General features: G+C 44.2%; 1 protein-coding gene across 2 annotated transcripts; it reads left to right on the top strand.

Annotated features, from left to right (window-relative positions):
• Window positions 1–4,665: 4,665 nt before the first annotated feature.
• Window positions 4,666–15,534, top strand: fbxo34 (F-box protein 34). 2 transcript variants are annotated; one of them, XM_072365299.1, is made up of 3 exons: window positions 4,666–4,862; window positions 9,761–9,918; window positions 12,364–15,534. In XM_072365299.1, the coding sequence occupies exon 3, from the start codon at window positions 12,371–12,373 to the stop codon at window positions 14,228–14,230; it is 1,860 nt and encodes a 619-aa protein (XP_072221400.1). In that variant the 5' UTR covers window positions 4,666–4,862; window positions 9,761–9,918; window positions 12,364–12,370; the 3' UTR covers window positions 14,231–15,534. The 2 variants fall into 2 exon arrangements, with proteins under 2 accessions (XP_072221400.1, XP_072221401.1); XM_072365300.1 differs by lacking the exon at window positions 4,666–4,862 and having other exon boundaries at window positions 9,426–9,918.
• The last annotated feature ends 1,482 nt before the right edge of the window (window positions 15,535–17,016 follow it).

Raw genomic sequence — 17,016 nt, 5'->3', positions numbered from 1 at the left:
GCTGATGAAATCAGATGCTCCAAGTCTTTCTCTAGATAAACCAAAACTCAGACAACACGCAGCAGTTTTCGTGTTGTTCAAAATCAAACTTTGAAAGTCACCATATTTCTAAATAAATGTGCTACAGTAGTCATGTTTCCATCCAAAAGTGATTCGAATCATTGGGAAATGCCCATTAAAATAAATTAGAATCGTATGTTTCCATCAAAAGTACAGACTTTGAAAACTACTAAATCGCACAGTTGGGTTGCTTCCATTCATTTCTCAATGCAGTCCATGGTTCATCAAACCCCCGGCTACACATTTCCCTGCGGAGCTCTTCACATAAGCTGGCATTTCTCTGCTGTTTATTGTCAAGGATAGCGGTCATTTGTTTCTCCTTAATTAAAGTTAAAAACGCCACAACTTCTTCCTCCTTCCACACAAATCTTCCGTTGTCCGGCATGTTTGTTGTCTTGTGAGTGACCTACAAACACCAGAAGCAGTCGGGCCAAAGAGCGCTACGTCAGACTTGATGTGAACACAGCTGTTTCCATCCTTTTCGAATCAACCAAAACCCGGCCCCAGCAAGCGCATTTTCATTTGTGTGAATCAGGGGATTTTAATTCTTCCCCTGCATGAAAGGTACTGTCTCCAGTTGGGGTCCCTAGGCAAGACCCCCTTACCCTATCTGTAAGTTGCTTTGGATAAAAACGTCTGCTAAATGCATAAACATTTCTAACCTCTCTTTAGAATTGACAACATTCCCTTCAGATGTTTCAGTGTGCAGACTCGAGTCAAGTTGGATGAATTCAACTATATTTTATGTTCAACAATCTGTATGAATGTGACAGATCAACTGAATATTGAAGTAACCCAAATGATTTTTGCAGGTGGATTGAACATATCAATGTTCTGAAGTGAGAATCCGCCCAATGAAATGTATAAACATGAACTCAGATTCTTCTGTTTAGGTCCAGGAATCTTTCAATTAATCTCAGGAATACAACCCAGGCTATTCTGCCTTTACTGACTTTTGCAGGGCTTTGATTAACCACATTCACCTAATCCCTTCAAAAAGTTATTCCATATTCCACTGTATAGACAAATTAATATAACAGAATGATAAAAAACTGATTGAACAAATCAGTATTTGGTTAAGCTTATCCACTGATACTTTAAGTATGATTAAGCGTCAGCATTTTATATAGCTAACACTCCGCACCTGCAAGGCTTTGTGCCTCTGACTGTCCTTATCTACACCTGTCCAACCGCGCTCCCTTTGTCTCCCACCCTCAAAACAAATAAACAAACAATCAGTTCATTCTAACAGTTGTGCCACTTTAAAAAACTCCCTCACATCAAATAGTGCTACCACTCCCATAAGGATTACATTCATTCAAGAAAGAAAATCGCCAAAGTTCAAAGAGTTGTTGCTCTTAACCTAAAAGCCATTCCCCCTCACCCTACTGTCTTGTCACCACAGAACTCTGAATCCACCTCGTTCTGCCTTGGTAATCCCCTCACCTTTAAATCCAGAAAAGGTTTGGGATTTATACATCTGAACGTCGGAGTTTATGAAGCAGGAAAAACTAGACCATTTAAAAATTTTGGTCTCACAGGCAGATCCTGATATTTTAGTTGTCACAGAAACCTGGCTTACAAAACGTATTGCTGATTCTGATGTGACTATAAACAGTTATGTATAATAGTAGAGGGTGGCCATTTATGTCAAAGACCATTTTAATCTGTCTGTACTGCTTTCATTTACTGTACCAAAATGCTTTGGACTTATTGCTCTGAAAGCTGGATTCGGATGTAAGACTTGGATTGTAGTGGCAGTGGGGTCTATAGGCCTCCATCTGCTGATACTTGTGCCTTAACTAAACTGGAGGATGTACTCTCTCAATCTGCTCACTCAGAAATGATTATCCTAGGGGGTTTTGGAATCTTGGCTGGTTGAATAGATAGAACAATATTGAATAGAAGTAATGAAATTATTAGCAGTAGTGTTTTTGCTGTGGTGGTTGGCACCGTCGCCTCACAGCGAGAGGGTTCCACGTTCGATCCCCATCTGGGACCCTTCTATGTGGAGTTTCTCCCTGTGTATGCCTGGGTTCTCTCCGGCTTCCTCCCACCATCCAGAAACATGCATGTGTGAACCCTGCCTTTCGCCCGACGACCTCTGGGATAGGCTCCAGCCCCCCCGCGACCCCACCGACTGATTAGATGGTATAGAAAATGGATGGATGGTGTTTTTGCCCTTGATATAAGCGATCACTGCCCCGTCGCTTGCATCAGAGACCCAACCCAGAATTACTGTTAAGAGAAACCTAAAAAACTTTAATGAGCAAACATATTTGATCTTTACCATAGTGATATTCATTTTACCTCTGAAATCCCAGATGCTGAAATGGTATTAGACTATTTTTCAAAGAGCTTCCTTGCAATTGTAGATAAACATGCACCTTTCAAAAAGCTTCGAATAAAAGACAAGTCAAATCCTTGGTTTTCCCCTGAACTCTCAACTCTGTTTAAAGCTAGAAACACAGCGTGGTCTCTTGCTAGGCGCTCAGGGGAAGCATCCCATTGGCAACTGAGAAATAAATGCACGGCCTCCGTCAGGAAAGCCAAATCAAGTTATTATTCAGAATTAATTTACCGCTGTCATTCAAATCCTGCAAAATTATGGAAGGCAGTAAACTCAGTGAAAAATATAACAGCTGATTCTTTACCCACACATTGACAATATTATAACCGTGTGCTATCCACCCAAAAAGAAATTTGCGAAACATTTAAAAGGCATTTTGCTGCTGCTGGTCATTTATTTGAAGATGAACAGACAGGATCCACATCTACTAATAGTGCTTCTTCAAATCATGTCTCTCAGTTCACAGTCCAACCCATCTCCTCCAGTGATGTAGCCAATGCCTTACAAACAATTAATCCCAGGAAATCAACCGGTGCAGAAATGTCTTGATCCATTCTTTTAAAAACTCTCAGTACCTCTTATCATTGAGCAGATAACATACATATTTAACCTTTCTTTATCAACTGGTGTAATTCCTAGTATCTAGAAGCTGACTCATGTAATTCCTCTGTACAAGGGAGGAGAAAACTCTCAATAATTACCGACCAATATCTAAACTTTCATGTCTGGCAAAAATCCTGGAATCTCTAGAGAATAACCAACTCAAAATATTTCTCTTCAGACATTCTGTTCTGAGCCCTTACCAATCTGGCTTTAGGTCTATGCATAGTACCAATCTCTGCTGTCACATTGGCTGTAAATTATATTGTTACCTCTCTGGAAACACAAAAGAGGAAACATTGTGCAGCTGTTTTTATTGATTTATCAAAAGCTTTCGATACGGTTGATCAGTCTCTGCTTATTCAGATATTATCTAATATTGGGTTTTGATTCATCCTGTAGATTGTTTCAGAATGGTGGTTTCGAATTTACCAAATTTGGTAAAGAACTCAGTGAACAGCCGAACATTTGTCCATCCGCTATTTCCTTTATTTTTAAACCATTTAATAAATAGCTTTCAATGGACTGAACGGATGTTGATGGTTGGTAAACAGAGGTTTACAATGGCAACCTCATTAATGTGTAAATCTGTGACGGCAGAGTAAGCAGCCAAGCTCCCTGACTTGTTCTACTCGGCCACGGGCATCACACCCAGATATATTATTAGATTCTACCTGCTCAGCTAATTCTAAGTGTTTGCACAATTTGATGTGATGCGTCCTCTAAAAACCCGGCAATTCAATCAGTTTCCCGGCACATTTGCAATGTAATGCAATGCAGATGTGCACACCGCCCCCTACCGAGCGGGATGGGTAGCTCAGTCAGCAGGGAGCTGAAGAAGAGCTGACGTCACTCTGCTGCGCCGCTCAGATTGCTTTTTCGTTTTCTAATCATGGGCAGGACTTTGAAAACGAAAAAGCAAAAATGTGCAGTCTTGAAGAAGAAAATGCAAATGCAAGTGGAATTATTGATTACTAATTTTATTTATGAGTCCACTAATGCAGCCACATTCTTAAAATGAAAAAGCATTTCTGCAAATGCATTTTAATTTGAATTATGGTTACGATTCGCTTCCATACATAATGTTTTCATTTCGTCTTAATCTTCGTTTTGTTTTGTCTGTTGTTGTACCTCCACATCATTGTAAATGAGGGAAACCTCAATGATTTTCGAGGCTTAAATAAATGTTTTGAAATTGAAATGTAGATACACATCAACTGAAAACTATATAAATATATACTATATATATATATACGTTTTGTGGATACCTTTCATGACATTTGTGACGGATTTTTGACTTGGTGTGGTTAGATTAACCCTCTCATGCATGAATTATGATAAACTCAGTCAGGATTTTTTTAGTAAGTGTTTTATACATCCTTTTATACATGTTTTTATACATAGAATGGTGACTCTTTTATATTATCTTATTCAATTTTGCTGTATTTTATTGCGTTTACTGTTATTTTATTGTTTTGTACTTATTCTTTTCTTTATTTATTATCTGCTGTAAAGCACTTTTGTACACCGAAATGGATTGTTGTAAAGGGCTGTATATATAAATAAATTACATTTACATTTACATCCAACTGCTCGCCATACAACCCTCTTGCAGACTCGTGACGTCATGACGCAGCGCTGTAGATTGACGTAAGTGCTGAGTCTCAGTGAGGCGAACACTTTCTGTAACGGCGGTGCTCCACTAAAAAGACGTTGAAAGTACCCTTTCTGAAGAACTGGGTGCATTATCTGACAACAGCAGGGATATACACCGGCAGGAACCAGGAAAGGGGACTTTAGCCGACTGTCAGCAGTTTCCAGCGGACGGAGACGGTGAAATTTCCTCCTTCAGGTTAGTGTGACCCTCGGCCTCTCCTCCACTTAAACACCATCTTTATGTGAAAACATAATCGAATCTTCGTTTAAAGGTACTTCGCTGGTTCCCTGGCTCTGTGGCAGTTAGCCACCAAGGTTAGCCAACTGTAGCATTGTTAATGTCTCCCAATGGCTGCAGCCAGCTGCGGCTCGGGAAGTTTATTTGCGTAAGTGGCTGTTTGTGTGTGCGTCGGACGCTACGGGGGAGTTTGTTCAGTCATTCACTCAGCTCGGTCCGCTTTCTGTTCAGTACCTGCTGGTAGCAGAGTGGCGGGGGTGCAGAGGCCCTGTTCCGGCTCGGTTGCTAGCTTGAGGCTGTAGGCTCAGCAGCTGTCTATCAGACTCTCTATCAGACTGACTGAATTCCGCGGACACACCAAACCGACGTGCGACCCACGCGTGCGCAAGAGGACTCTCAATTTCGGAACCACGCAGTGTTTTAAGTAGGTTTAGCTTTGACTCGATCTGACATGCATACAAGCAGCAAACAACTTTGTCTTTGAGCACACTAAATTGATCTTTTTTTAGTTTTTGAATGTGTTTTCTTCTTCTTCTTGTGTGTCTTTCTCGGTTTGTGTGCTTTTCCCCTACACTCATACAGTCATAGAAGAAGAACTTCGTGTCCAGAGCCAATCAGAGCCGGAGAAGGGTCTTCTTCACCTCTAACTGGCTTACCTTTCGGGACCGGTGCTGGCCGGTGTGTGTGGCTGCTCTCTGGGAGCAACACGTCCTTACAGTTGGATCAAATACTCGCCATTTAAGTGATATTGTCCAAATACAGACACCCCCGTCCCCTGTGATCTGAGCCAGTTCAATTGGAGCGTTAGTTGACGATGCCTCCTCCACTACATAAACCGACAGCTTCCGCTAAAAGAATGAAATAAGCACCGACTTGTTTCACCGCAGGGCAACACAAGTGAAGTTGGTAACCATTTCAGATCTGTGCAGCAGCCTGAAAGTGGGCTGAGATGCTGCTGAAATACCTCAGGGATTTAACAGCCATAAGCCTTTTCCAAGTCTACCAAACACATGTAGACTGGATGGTCGAACTCCCACGGTCCCCTCAGTAAAAACCACACTGCTCCTTTCTGAATCCTCCTCCTCAACACCCTGGAGGCTGAGTAGTATGATCCCTTTGTAGTTTGAACACACTCTCCCACCCCCTTTCTTAAAAACGGGAGCCACCTCACCCAGGGGTGTGTCAGCTGAGACCACCCCACCGTGTGCATAACCTTTAGCACTTCAGGGCCAGTCTGATCCACCCGTCGCTTCATTCTGGGAAGCTTTGGAACTACACTTCTGCCAAACAAGTCCTCAGACTACATGTGTTATTTAAACATCTGCAAACGCACCACAAACTGCAGCGTCACACATGTATGAAGGCCAGGAAAGCACCGCTTTCATATTCTTATTTCTGTTTTTCTTCTCAGAGATGCGCTGACTTTGGTTCAATGAGGATCACCAGTTTGATTTTGATGAGAAGAGGCAGGAATGTAGCTCAGTGCACTAAAATCTGAATAATCCTGATTGAACTTTTTTAGCATTTTATCTGCTTTAAACACAAAGAAGGAATACCTCATCTCAGTGTTCTCATCATGAGCAGAATTTGACAAAGTAATTGCTGTTCAGTGAGGAGAATGATGGGGATCAATGTAAACGAGTAAAAAAAGCTCAATTCTATGATTAGTTTTTATTGTAATAAGTTCAAGAAGTACATCAAAAACTAGTGATTCCACCTCAGACTGCCTCTCATGTTTCTCATATTTCTTACATGTTATTTAAAAGAAATGGATTTATGATGGAAAAACTTTGAATTCATTTCTTCCTCCAACAGCTTGGCCTGGATGTGGCAGACTTCATGCTGCACTATAAACTTGTAGAGTGTGTAACTTCTAGCTACCTCCGTCTCACTGAGGATGTTCCTTTGGACCACAGCTTTTCATTCTGTTTATCAGTCTTGATGGAGAAGTATCAGAAATCATTTCTCACTTTTATGCTGCTGATATTAAGCTGTGCTGTGCTGCATCTACGCTGCAATAAACCTTTAATACGTACAGCACACCTCAAAGTTTGTTAATAAAACCAACAAAGCAAATCTTCCCATGTTCTTCAATGCAGAATCAAAGCATGTTGATCACTCCTTCCACTCGCTGTGGTTCAGGGGTGGAGTCTGCATCAGTTAGATGCTTGTTGATGCTAAAATTTAGTACCCTAGATGGATATAGACCAGCATATATGTAGTAATTTCAGTGTGGTCGGCACCTTCACTGACAGATGCCTTCTTCTACAGCACAGAGCTGCTCCTGCCTTCAGCTTAAAGCTAACTTAACATGCTTTTTCATTGTTCTAAGAACATCAAAATGTCCCATTTAGGACCAATCTCAGAGACTGCGTGAACCTAAAAATATGACTGATGTGAGAGAGAGATCAGGGTGTTAATGGCAGCCAGTCTCACAGTCACAACGCTGCAGAGGGGCACATTTAAAACTGTGCAGCTCCTCAACCGCCTGAGTCATCCAGTCAGAAGCTTGTAGTCGTCCGACTTCATTCGATCTGTGACACAGCAGTCCTGAGTTGATAATGACGATAAGATGTGGAATCAGCAGACAGGGATCTCCTTCTGACATACAATGGTTGCACGGTTTATGAGGTAAAGATAAAAAAAAGGAGTGCTGTGTGTTTCATGTGCCACTATCACTGAGCTGATAATGAATTTTCATGCAGTTCAACAGGTTTTTTTTCTTTAGAATCCAGTCTGATCTTTCTTTTGAAATGGGAACAGATTAGACATTTGTTTCGGCCACTTGGGTCTGTGCTAAATTTGAGCCTATATGCCCTTTATTCAGGCTAGTCACTGACGCTCATCATAAGCCTCAAAACTCTCAGCCACCATTGAACTTTGTATTCTCATGTTAAATGATCTGCCTTGTCCTCCTGTAGACTCAAACATTGGGCTATTCTTGGGCTATTTACAAAGCTTCTTCAAAAACATACAGGAAGTTATCATCCTCACTCTTTTAAACTCAAGGACAGACTGGCCATCGAGAATACTGGGAGTTTTTCTGGTGGGCCCATGACCAACTGGGCCAATAAACGTGTTAAAATAATAAAGAAAGGGTAATTCAGTTTAAAGTCCATGGGTTTGTGACTTCATCAAACGGTGCAGACTGTGCATTACTGGCCCAGGTTGGGTAGGTAGGTGGGTACCAGGAAGGGGGTGTTTTTAACTTTTAAAATCTCAAGTTAACTATGGTTACATTTTTTTCCAGTCCCTTATCTGTAATACTGAAGAACAGAGCGGTTGAAAGTCCTGGGGAAAAAAAAGAATAAGGCTTAAGGCAGGTGCTTCAAAATACCCCAAAAATGATATTTTACTTTTGATGCTACCACTATTTCTGCCACCAAATGTGGAGATGGCCCTGAGGATGGTGTTGGCAGTGCAGACAGTGACATGCGGGATGAGACACACAGCAGGGATGAATTCAAACCAAACACAAGAAACCTGAATCTAATCTAAATCCCTATAGACCAGTGAGCAGTGCTGACCAACATGTCATTGGGGTCATCAGGTGGGAACCTCCTTTCATCAGTGTTTCGTCCAGTTGGGCCAGGACTCCTCCAGGAGGCTACACAGTGATCACTGGTGTCCCAGAGTTACTCCCCTAATGCCAGCCATCACTGCTCCTCACACCACCACAACCATCTTTTCTTCCACAGCCACAAGCTGCCCCAGCCTCTCACCAACTGCACACCAGTCACAGCGGGGTGGGGATACAAACCCTGGTTAGGTAGGGGGTAGAACTAGACGAGGTAAAGATAAGTAGGAGTTAGATTCAAACCCTGGTTCTGGTAGGGGATAATGAAAGTAAAGAGGGTGCCAGAGGTGGAGGCAGGACAAGACACTCTAGCAGATTCAGCAGACAAACTCACCTAAACAGTCCTACAGTCACTAAAAATACCAGCAAAGATGAAGGCAACAGTCGAGGTCAAACAGAACAACCAATACAGCTTAGGGTCAGCAGAGTCTAGGGGAAACACCAGAGACATGCTGAGGTTCATTATGAGAGGGCTCCTTTGACTTTTTGCTTTTTAGTGGAATCAACTGAAGAAGTAGCTTTTCATAGGTTGTAGGCCTCATTGACCTGAGGCCATACAACCCGTTTAAAAATCCATTATAATGGTCTTATTTTGACTATAACGCATACTCAGATGAAACATTTTGTGCTTTTTATCACAGAGAGCTATATTTCAATATTTTTTAAGAGCACTGTGATGAAACCATATAAATTTTGTAGTGCCAAGACATAACATATGTTGTGTTCCCAGTCAAAAGTGAGTGAGTGCGTGTCAGTAAATGCAAACCTCTAGGCAAAGTGCTCTCTCTCCTTGGTCATCAGTTAGGCAGGAGGCAAATCGGTTGCTTGTAACCCAGAGCATCCATCCATCCATCCATTTTCTATACCGTCAGTCCGTCGGCTCCAGCCTATCCCAGCAATCATCGGGCGAAGGGCGGGGTCACCCTGGACAGGTCGTAATCCAGAGCAAAGCTGCTAAAAACGTTTGTCCCAGGTAATGTTTTGTCACTTCCCTTGGTTTTCCATCAGCTGGTTGACCCGACAGCGAAACTGGTATCAAATGAATACCTATTTAGACACTGAACTCGGTATCTACCGATTTTTTTGACCTACTCCTCTTGTACCTACAGGAAAAAAAGCAGAGCAACTGTACATCTGTTTGGTTGAATACACTTAGTACAGACAAGAAAACAGTTTGGTTTGACTTCTCAGTGAAAAATAGGATGAACACAGATAGGTGTGACACAGGTTTTCTGGTTTCCTCTGTGTTAATAATGTATGCGTTTGTGTCTTTGTGCAGTGTTTGTCTTCAAGTGTGTTTTATGTCCTGAGTGCTTTGGAGAAGCTAGTGGAGACGGAGGAGAGGCAGCATGTGAAGCTGAAGGACCAGAGGAGCCGTCACTCCAACCAGGACCACACCCCAACGCCACCACCAGCCAATCAACATATTCTGCAAAGGTGACTATTGTTAGTGTAATCTTAACATGCTGCTGACGAGCATATGATGAATCAAAGGTGCTCGAGGCCTTTGGTCAAGCTTACTGTGACTTCCACGAGGTTTACAGTCTTAGAGACCTTAACAAACACACCTGTTTGACATCTGAGTGGTGTGACTGTCTTCTGCAGCAGCAGCAGCTGGATTTAGTCAAGAAAAGGCAAAATGTCACAGTTTAAATTCAGCAAAAACACTATTTACAGGTGGATTGGACATGGACTGAGGCAGTGGGTCCCAAAGCATAGAAAAGGGCCCTCATGTAGGACTTCCATACTGAGAAGCTCTGTTGTTTTTCTTTTTTGTTTTCATACTGGTCCAGGAAGTAATCCATAATCTGGGAAAGCACAGCAAACATGATGTTAAAGTCAGTAAATCGATGTAAAAGCAGTTGCAGATACTTCCAGTGTCGGCCTCCTCCATTCTTCAACCGGTATGATCATTAAAGTAAACGGCACGGTTTGATATGGTATGGCTTTCTTTTTTCTTCTTTTGATTTTTCATACCACATCACTATTATCTGAAGCCTTCTTTGGTCCCAAGCAAGCTGAGGTGATACCACACAGTGATGTGGAAACACTGCCGAATGCTGATTGGTCAGAAAGAATCATCGCTTTTTTGTGTCCATACTGGTTCAGGAAGTAATCCATAATATTCCCCTCTGAACTCATTTCCTGCCACAGACTCATTCAGTGCAACGACTGTTATAGGACACTTATTCAGCATCTGTTGAATAAGTGTAAACACACAACATCTGTCCAACATCTGTTGACTAAGTGTAAACACACAACATCTGTCCAACATCTGTTGAATAAGTGTAAACACACAACATCTGTTGAATAAGTGTAAACACACAACATCTGTCCAACATCTGGTGAATAAGTGTAAACACACAACATCTGTCCAACATCTGTTGAATAAGTGTAAACACACAACATCTGTTGAATAAGTGTAAACACACAACATCTGTCCAACATCTGGTGAATAAGTGTAAACACACATCTGTTGAATAGGTGTAAGCACACAACATCTGTCCAACATCTGTTGAATAGGTGTAAGCACACAACATCTGTCCAACATCTGTTGAATAAGTGTAAACACACAACATCTGTTGAATAAGTGTAAACACACAACATCTGTTGAATAGGTGTAAGCACACAACATCTGTCCAACATCTGTTGAATAGGTGTAAGCACACAACATCTGTCCAACATCTGTTGAATAAGTGTAAACACACAACATCTGTCCAACATCTGTTGACTAAGTGTAAACACACAACATCTGTCCAACATCTGTTGAATAGGTGTAAGCACACAACATCTGTCCAACATCTGTTGAATAAGTGTAAACACACAACATCTGTCCAACGTCTGTTGACTAAGTGTAAACACACAACATCTGTCCAACATCTGTTGAATAAGTGTAAACACACAACATCTGTTGAATAAGTGTAAACACACAACATCTGTCCAACATCTGGTGAATAAGTGTAAACACACAACATCTGTCCAACATCTGTTGAATAAGTGTAAACACACAACATCTGTCCAACATCTGGTGAATAAGTGTAAACACACATCTGTTGAATAGGTGTAAGCACACAACATCTGTCCAACATCTGTTGAATAGGTGTAAGCACACAACATCTGTCCAACATCTGTTGAATAAGTGTAAACACACAACATCTGTTGAATAGGTGTAAGCACACAACATCTGTCCAACATCTGTTGAATAGGTGTAAGCACACAACATCTGTCCAACATCTGTTGAATAGGTGTAAGCACACAACATCTGTCCAACATCTGTTGAATAAGTGTAAACACACAACATCTGTTGAATAAGTGTAAACACACAACATCTGTCCAACATCTGTTGACTAAGTGTAAACACACAACATCTGTCCAACATCTGTTGAATAGGTGTAAGCACACAACATCTGTCCAACATCTGTTGAATAAGTGTAAACACACAACATCTGTCCAACGTCTGTTGACTAAGTGTAAACACACAACATCTGTCCAACATCTGTTGAATAAGTGTAAACACACAACATCTGTCCAACGTCTGTTGACTAAGTGTAAACACACAACATCTGTCCAACATCTGTTGAATAAGTGTAAACACACAACATCTGTCCAACATCTGTTGAATAAGTGTAAACACACATCTGTCCAACATCTGTTGACTAAGTGTAAACACACAACATCTGTCCAACATCTGTTGAATAAGTGTAAACACACACAGCGAGATGAACCACAGGGGACACTGTAATAAAAGATCAAGGATTAAAGAAATCTGAACCATTCTGTGCCTCTTAATGAACACCAGTTGACTCCCACCAATTAACGGGAGGAGGACAGTGTTTTTTTTTAAATAATCAGCTGTCCCTCCCCACCTTCTCTCTGTCGCAGGTCCATCATGCATCTGAAGTCCTATCCGAAGGTCACGTGCTCAGAGCTGCGTTTGGACACAGCCAGAGTTCAGACATCACCTCAGTGGAGCAGTCAGTTTGTCAACCAGCAGGGGAGGCTGCCCAGGACCTTCAGCAGTAACCACGGCAACTTCAGCACCAGCCGTCACCCGTTCAGCATCATCTCCACCAACACACTCCGCTGCACCAGCACAGCCAACAGCATTAGCAGCGTGGCTGCGTTCCAGCTGAAGGCGCCATCCAGTGAGAACGACACGCCTGGACTGTATCCGACCAGGACGGAGGACGCTGATGCTGCTCTGAACATATGGACCGTCATCACACCCGGACATGTCCGTGAGAAGATTGCCATCTTTGCTTCAGAGCGGGGCTGGAAAGATGGGGATGGAAGCTGTGAACGCACTCCGGCCAGCAGCCTCTGCACCCACGACAGAATGCTGATGGCGTGCACAAACACCGCCGCCATGACAGGAATGTCACGGGCTGTGAAGGCCAAGGGGAGCTGGGAGGAAAACTCAACGGCCAAAAGGCGCCGCAGGTCTGCAAACAGCCACAAGCTCCAGCAGGACCAGAGAAGCCAGTTCCTGGAGGAACAAACGGCTCCACAGCAGCCGGACCCGACTCTGGGGGCAGTGGAAGGCGATGAGGACAAGCACAAGGTGTCAGTTGTGGAGATGGTGGCGTTTTTGGAGCAGAGGGCGAGTGAGCAACAGCCGGACCTGAAACCTCTTCTTGCTCTCCAGAGGAGCTCCACGACCATCACGCTGTCCAAAATGACACCCCCTGAGATCAAGGGGGAGGAGCCAGAGAACATCAGGGTGTCAGAAATGGTGGCCAAGCTGGAGTCGGAGTGTCTGAGGAGGAGGACAGAGGGAGGTTTGTCAAGGAGCAACAGCCTGAGGAGGACGGTGGGCCGGGTGCTGCTGGCTGCTGGGGATCCCATCTTCACCCCCTGCCGGCCTTTGTCACCATCATCAGCTGCAGCGTTGTCTGAGTCTCTGAGTCAGAAACCAATCAGCTTTCCTCAGAAGCTGGCCACGCCCCCCTCTCCAGGTGACGGGGATGTACATGCAGGCAGTGTCTCAGAGAAACAGACGGTAGCTCCGCCCCTTCAGCCTGAGAAGGAGGAGCCTCTGCCAGGTTTGTTGTTTTTGTCTCTGCCTTCTGCTGAGGCTGTTCCCACAGCAGCCCCGTGCCCCCCCCACTACAGAACGAGCTTTTACTTGCAGCCTGAATGGGCCCAGGCCTGCCCCGCCCCCTGTGGCTCTGACAGACAGTTGGAGAAGAGAGGGAGCGACGCAGGTCGGGCCCCGGAGGAGGAGGAGCAGGTTGTGGGTGCGACTCCCTGCTCTGCCGCAGTGCCTCTTGGCCGGAGTGCATCGGTGTCGCAGGACTTCCTGGAACTCCGTCAGCGCCTGCAGCAGCTTCTGGCTCCACAGCCGTATCTGCTGGTGCTGCCGCATCACCTGCTGGTGAAGATCCTGCTGCTGCTGCCAACACAGAGCCTCGCTGCGCTTAAGTGCACCTGCAGCTACTTCAACTTCATCATCGAGAACTACGGTGTGAGGCCTGCCGACTCGCTCTGGGTGTCTGACCCCCGTTACCGTGACGACCCCTGCAAGCAGTGCAAGAAGCGCTACGGCCCCGGGGACGTGTCGCTGTGCCGCTGGCACCACAAGCCTTACTGCCAGGCGCTGCCGTACGGTCCCGGCTACTGGATGTGTTGCCACGGTGCTCGGAGGGATGCGCCTGGGTGTAATGTGGGTCTCCATGACAACCGCTGGGTGCCCTCATTCCACAGCATCAACGTGCCAATCTACAGGGGAAGCTGTAACCATGACAACTGAAACGGGGTCAGTCTGAATGGAGTTCTTCCTCTGTAAGGAGCAGCTGCAGCGGGCTGTAAAATATTCCATCAGGTGGTTGTGCTTCAGTGGCTGGAATGAGCGATGACTTAATAAACTGACATTACGTCGAAGCTCTGTTTGAACTTGAACTGCAGTCCACTTTTCCTTAAACCACCTTTATTAGTCAGAGAGCGGTGTGAATGTTGTGTGGAACATGCAGGTATCCCAGCAAAAACTGATAAAAGATTAAGTCAAACCACCGATTTTGGTTGATTTTTAGCATGAACACGGTCTGTCAGTCAAAAATATACAAATGCCAATTTGAATGTAGAACTTTTAGTTCAAATCAAACTGAAATGGGAACATTTGAGGGGACCCGGTTCATGCAGAGTGGTGCCCCCTGCTGCTCAGACCATCACCTCGCGGCCTCCACTCTTACAGTTTCAGACAGACTCAACTGCTGCCTTTTTATCTTTGACTGATCTGCAGTTGCTTTTCATTCCCAGAGGAAGCAGGAGTCCATGCCATGCGCTGCAGGCATATATACAGTTTAACATTTAATTAGACTTTAAATTGGAACATTTAAGACAGATTAAATAAGCTTAAGCCAGCCTATAAACCACTTCCTGCTGTTCTCTCAGAGGAGCTCAGCATCCAGCAGTAACCTGCAGCAGCCTCTCATTTTGTTAAGCAAGACTTAAACATATCAGCAGTTATTTCCACATGTGGAGGACAGAATCAGTGGATGGGGTTACTCTGAGGCTTCAGTCTGAGTGAGTCTGAAGTCTGTCAAACACGGTAATAAGAACGGCAGGCTTGGTCCAAAGTGGCTAACTGCCCTGGTTCCCCATTTGATCCGTAACATCTCATAGATCCTGGACGGTGAGTGTTGTTTCTCTTTTTAAGTAATAAAAGCACAAGCAGACTGAATTCATCCATCACAGCAGAAGCGTGAGACTTATCCATCCAGCTGTTACGGGCTGTCAGGTGAGCCTCGGAGGACAAGACGTTTTCACCATCTGCACCTTGTTTTTGGTCATATCAGACTTGTGTGCATCAGCATCTTCTTTCTTAGAGGGAAAAGAAAGCTGTGGCCTTGGGTCTGAGATGCAGGAGGAGGAGCTGGACTGTACAGAGTATTTAAAAAGGAATATCAGGGGAGAAATTATAATAAATATGAATATCAAGGAGATTTTTGTGTTTTAAAGCTTGTTGGTGTCTGTCTGCTGGCTGTGTGGAGCTTTCGCTGGGAAAGATGTTTTGCTTTAATAAACTGCCTTATCATCTTGTTTACATTAAAACAACGACTGGACTCTGGTTTCTTTTCACTTCCTTTCAGAGTGGATCTGCTTTCAGAGTGGATCTGGATCTGCTTTCAGAGTGGATCAGCTGTCAGAGTGGATCTGGATCTGCTTTCAGAGTGGATGTGGTTCTGCTTTCAGAGTGGATCTGGATCTGCTTTCAGAGTGGATCAGCTGTCAGAGTGGATCTGGATCTGCTTTCAGCGTGGATCTGGATCTGCTTTCAGAGTGGATCAGCTTTCAGAGTGGATCTGGATCTGCTTTCAGAGTGGATCTGGATCTGCTTTCAGAGTGGATCTGGATCTGCTTTCAGAGTGGATCTGGATCTGCTTCTCGGAGTGGATTTGCTTTCAGAGTGGATCTGGATCTACTTCTTAGAGTGGATTTGCTTTCAGAGTGGCTCAGCTGTCAGAGTGGATCTGCTTTCAGAGTGGATCTGGATCTGCTTCTTAGAGTGGATTTGCTTTCAGAGTGGCTCAGCTGTCAGAGTGGATCTGGATCTGCTTTCAGAGTGGATGTGGTTCTGCTTTCAGAGTGGATCAACTTTCAGAGTGGATCTGGATCAGCTGTCAGAGTGGATCTGGATCTGCTTTCAGAGTGGATGTGGTTCTGCTTTCAGAGTGGATCAACTTTCAGAGTGGATCTGGATCAGCTGTCAGAGTGGATCTGGATCTGCTTTCAGAGTGGATCTGGATCAGCTTTCAGAGTGGATCTGGATCTGCTTTCAGAGTGGATCTGCTTTCAGAGTGGATCTGGATCTGCTTTCAGAGTGGATCAGGATCTGCTTTCAGAGTGGATCTGGATCTGCTTCTCGGAGTGGATCTGGATCTGCTTCTTAGAGTGGATTTGTTTTCAGAGTGGATCTGGATCTGCTTCTTAGAGTGGATTTGCTTTCAGAGTGGCTCAGCTGTCAGAGTAGATCTGGATCTGCTTTCAGAGTGGATGTGGTTCTGCTTTCAGAGTGGATCAACTTTCAGAGTGGATCTGGTTCTGCTTTCAGAGTGGATCAGCTTTAAGAGTGGATCTGGTTCTGCTTTCAGAGTGGATCTGGATCTGCTTCTTAGAGTGGATTTGCTTTCAGAGTGGATCTGGATCTGCTTCTTAGAGTGGATCTGCTTTCAGAGTGGATCTGGATCTGCTTCTTAGAGTGGATCTGCTTTCAGAGTGGATCGGGATCTTCTTCTTAGAGTGGATCTGGTTCTGATTTCAGAGTGGATCTGGATCTGCTTCTTAGAGTGGATCTGGTTCTGATTTCAGAGTGGACCTGGATCTGCTTCTTAGAGTGGATTTGCTTTCAGAGTGGATCTGGATCAGCTTTCAGAGTGGATCTGGATCTGCTTCTCAGAGTGGATCTGGTTCTGCTTTCAGAGTGGATCTGGATCTGCTTTCAGAGTGGATCAGCTTTAAGAGTGGATCTGGTTCTGCTTTCAGAGTGGATCTGGATCTGCTTCTTAGAGTGGATTTGCTTTCAGAGTGGATCTGGAT

The sequence above is a fragment of the Leuresthes tenuis genome, unplaced genomic scaffold, assembly GCF_036924035.1.
Source record: "Leuresthes tenuis unplaced genomic scaffold, fLeuTen1.0.hap1 SCAF_15, whole genome shotgun sequence".
In the NCBI taxonomy this organism is placed as follows: domain Eukaryota; kingdom Metazoa; phylum Chordata; class Actinopteri; order Atheriniformes; family Atherinopsidae; genus Leuresthes; species Leuresthes tenuis.
This window is presented reverse-complemented; position numbering and strand designations above follow the sequence as displayed.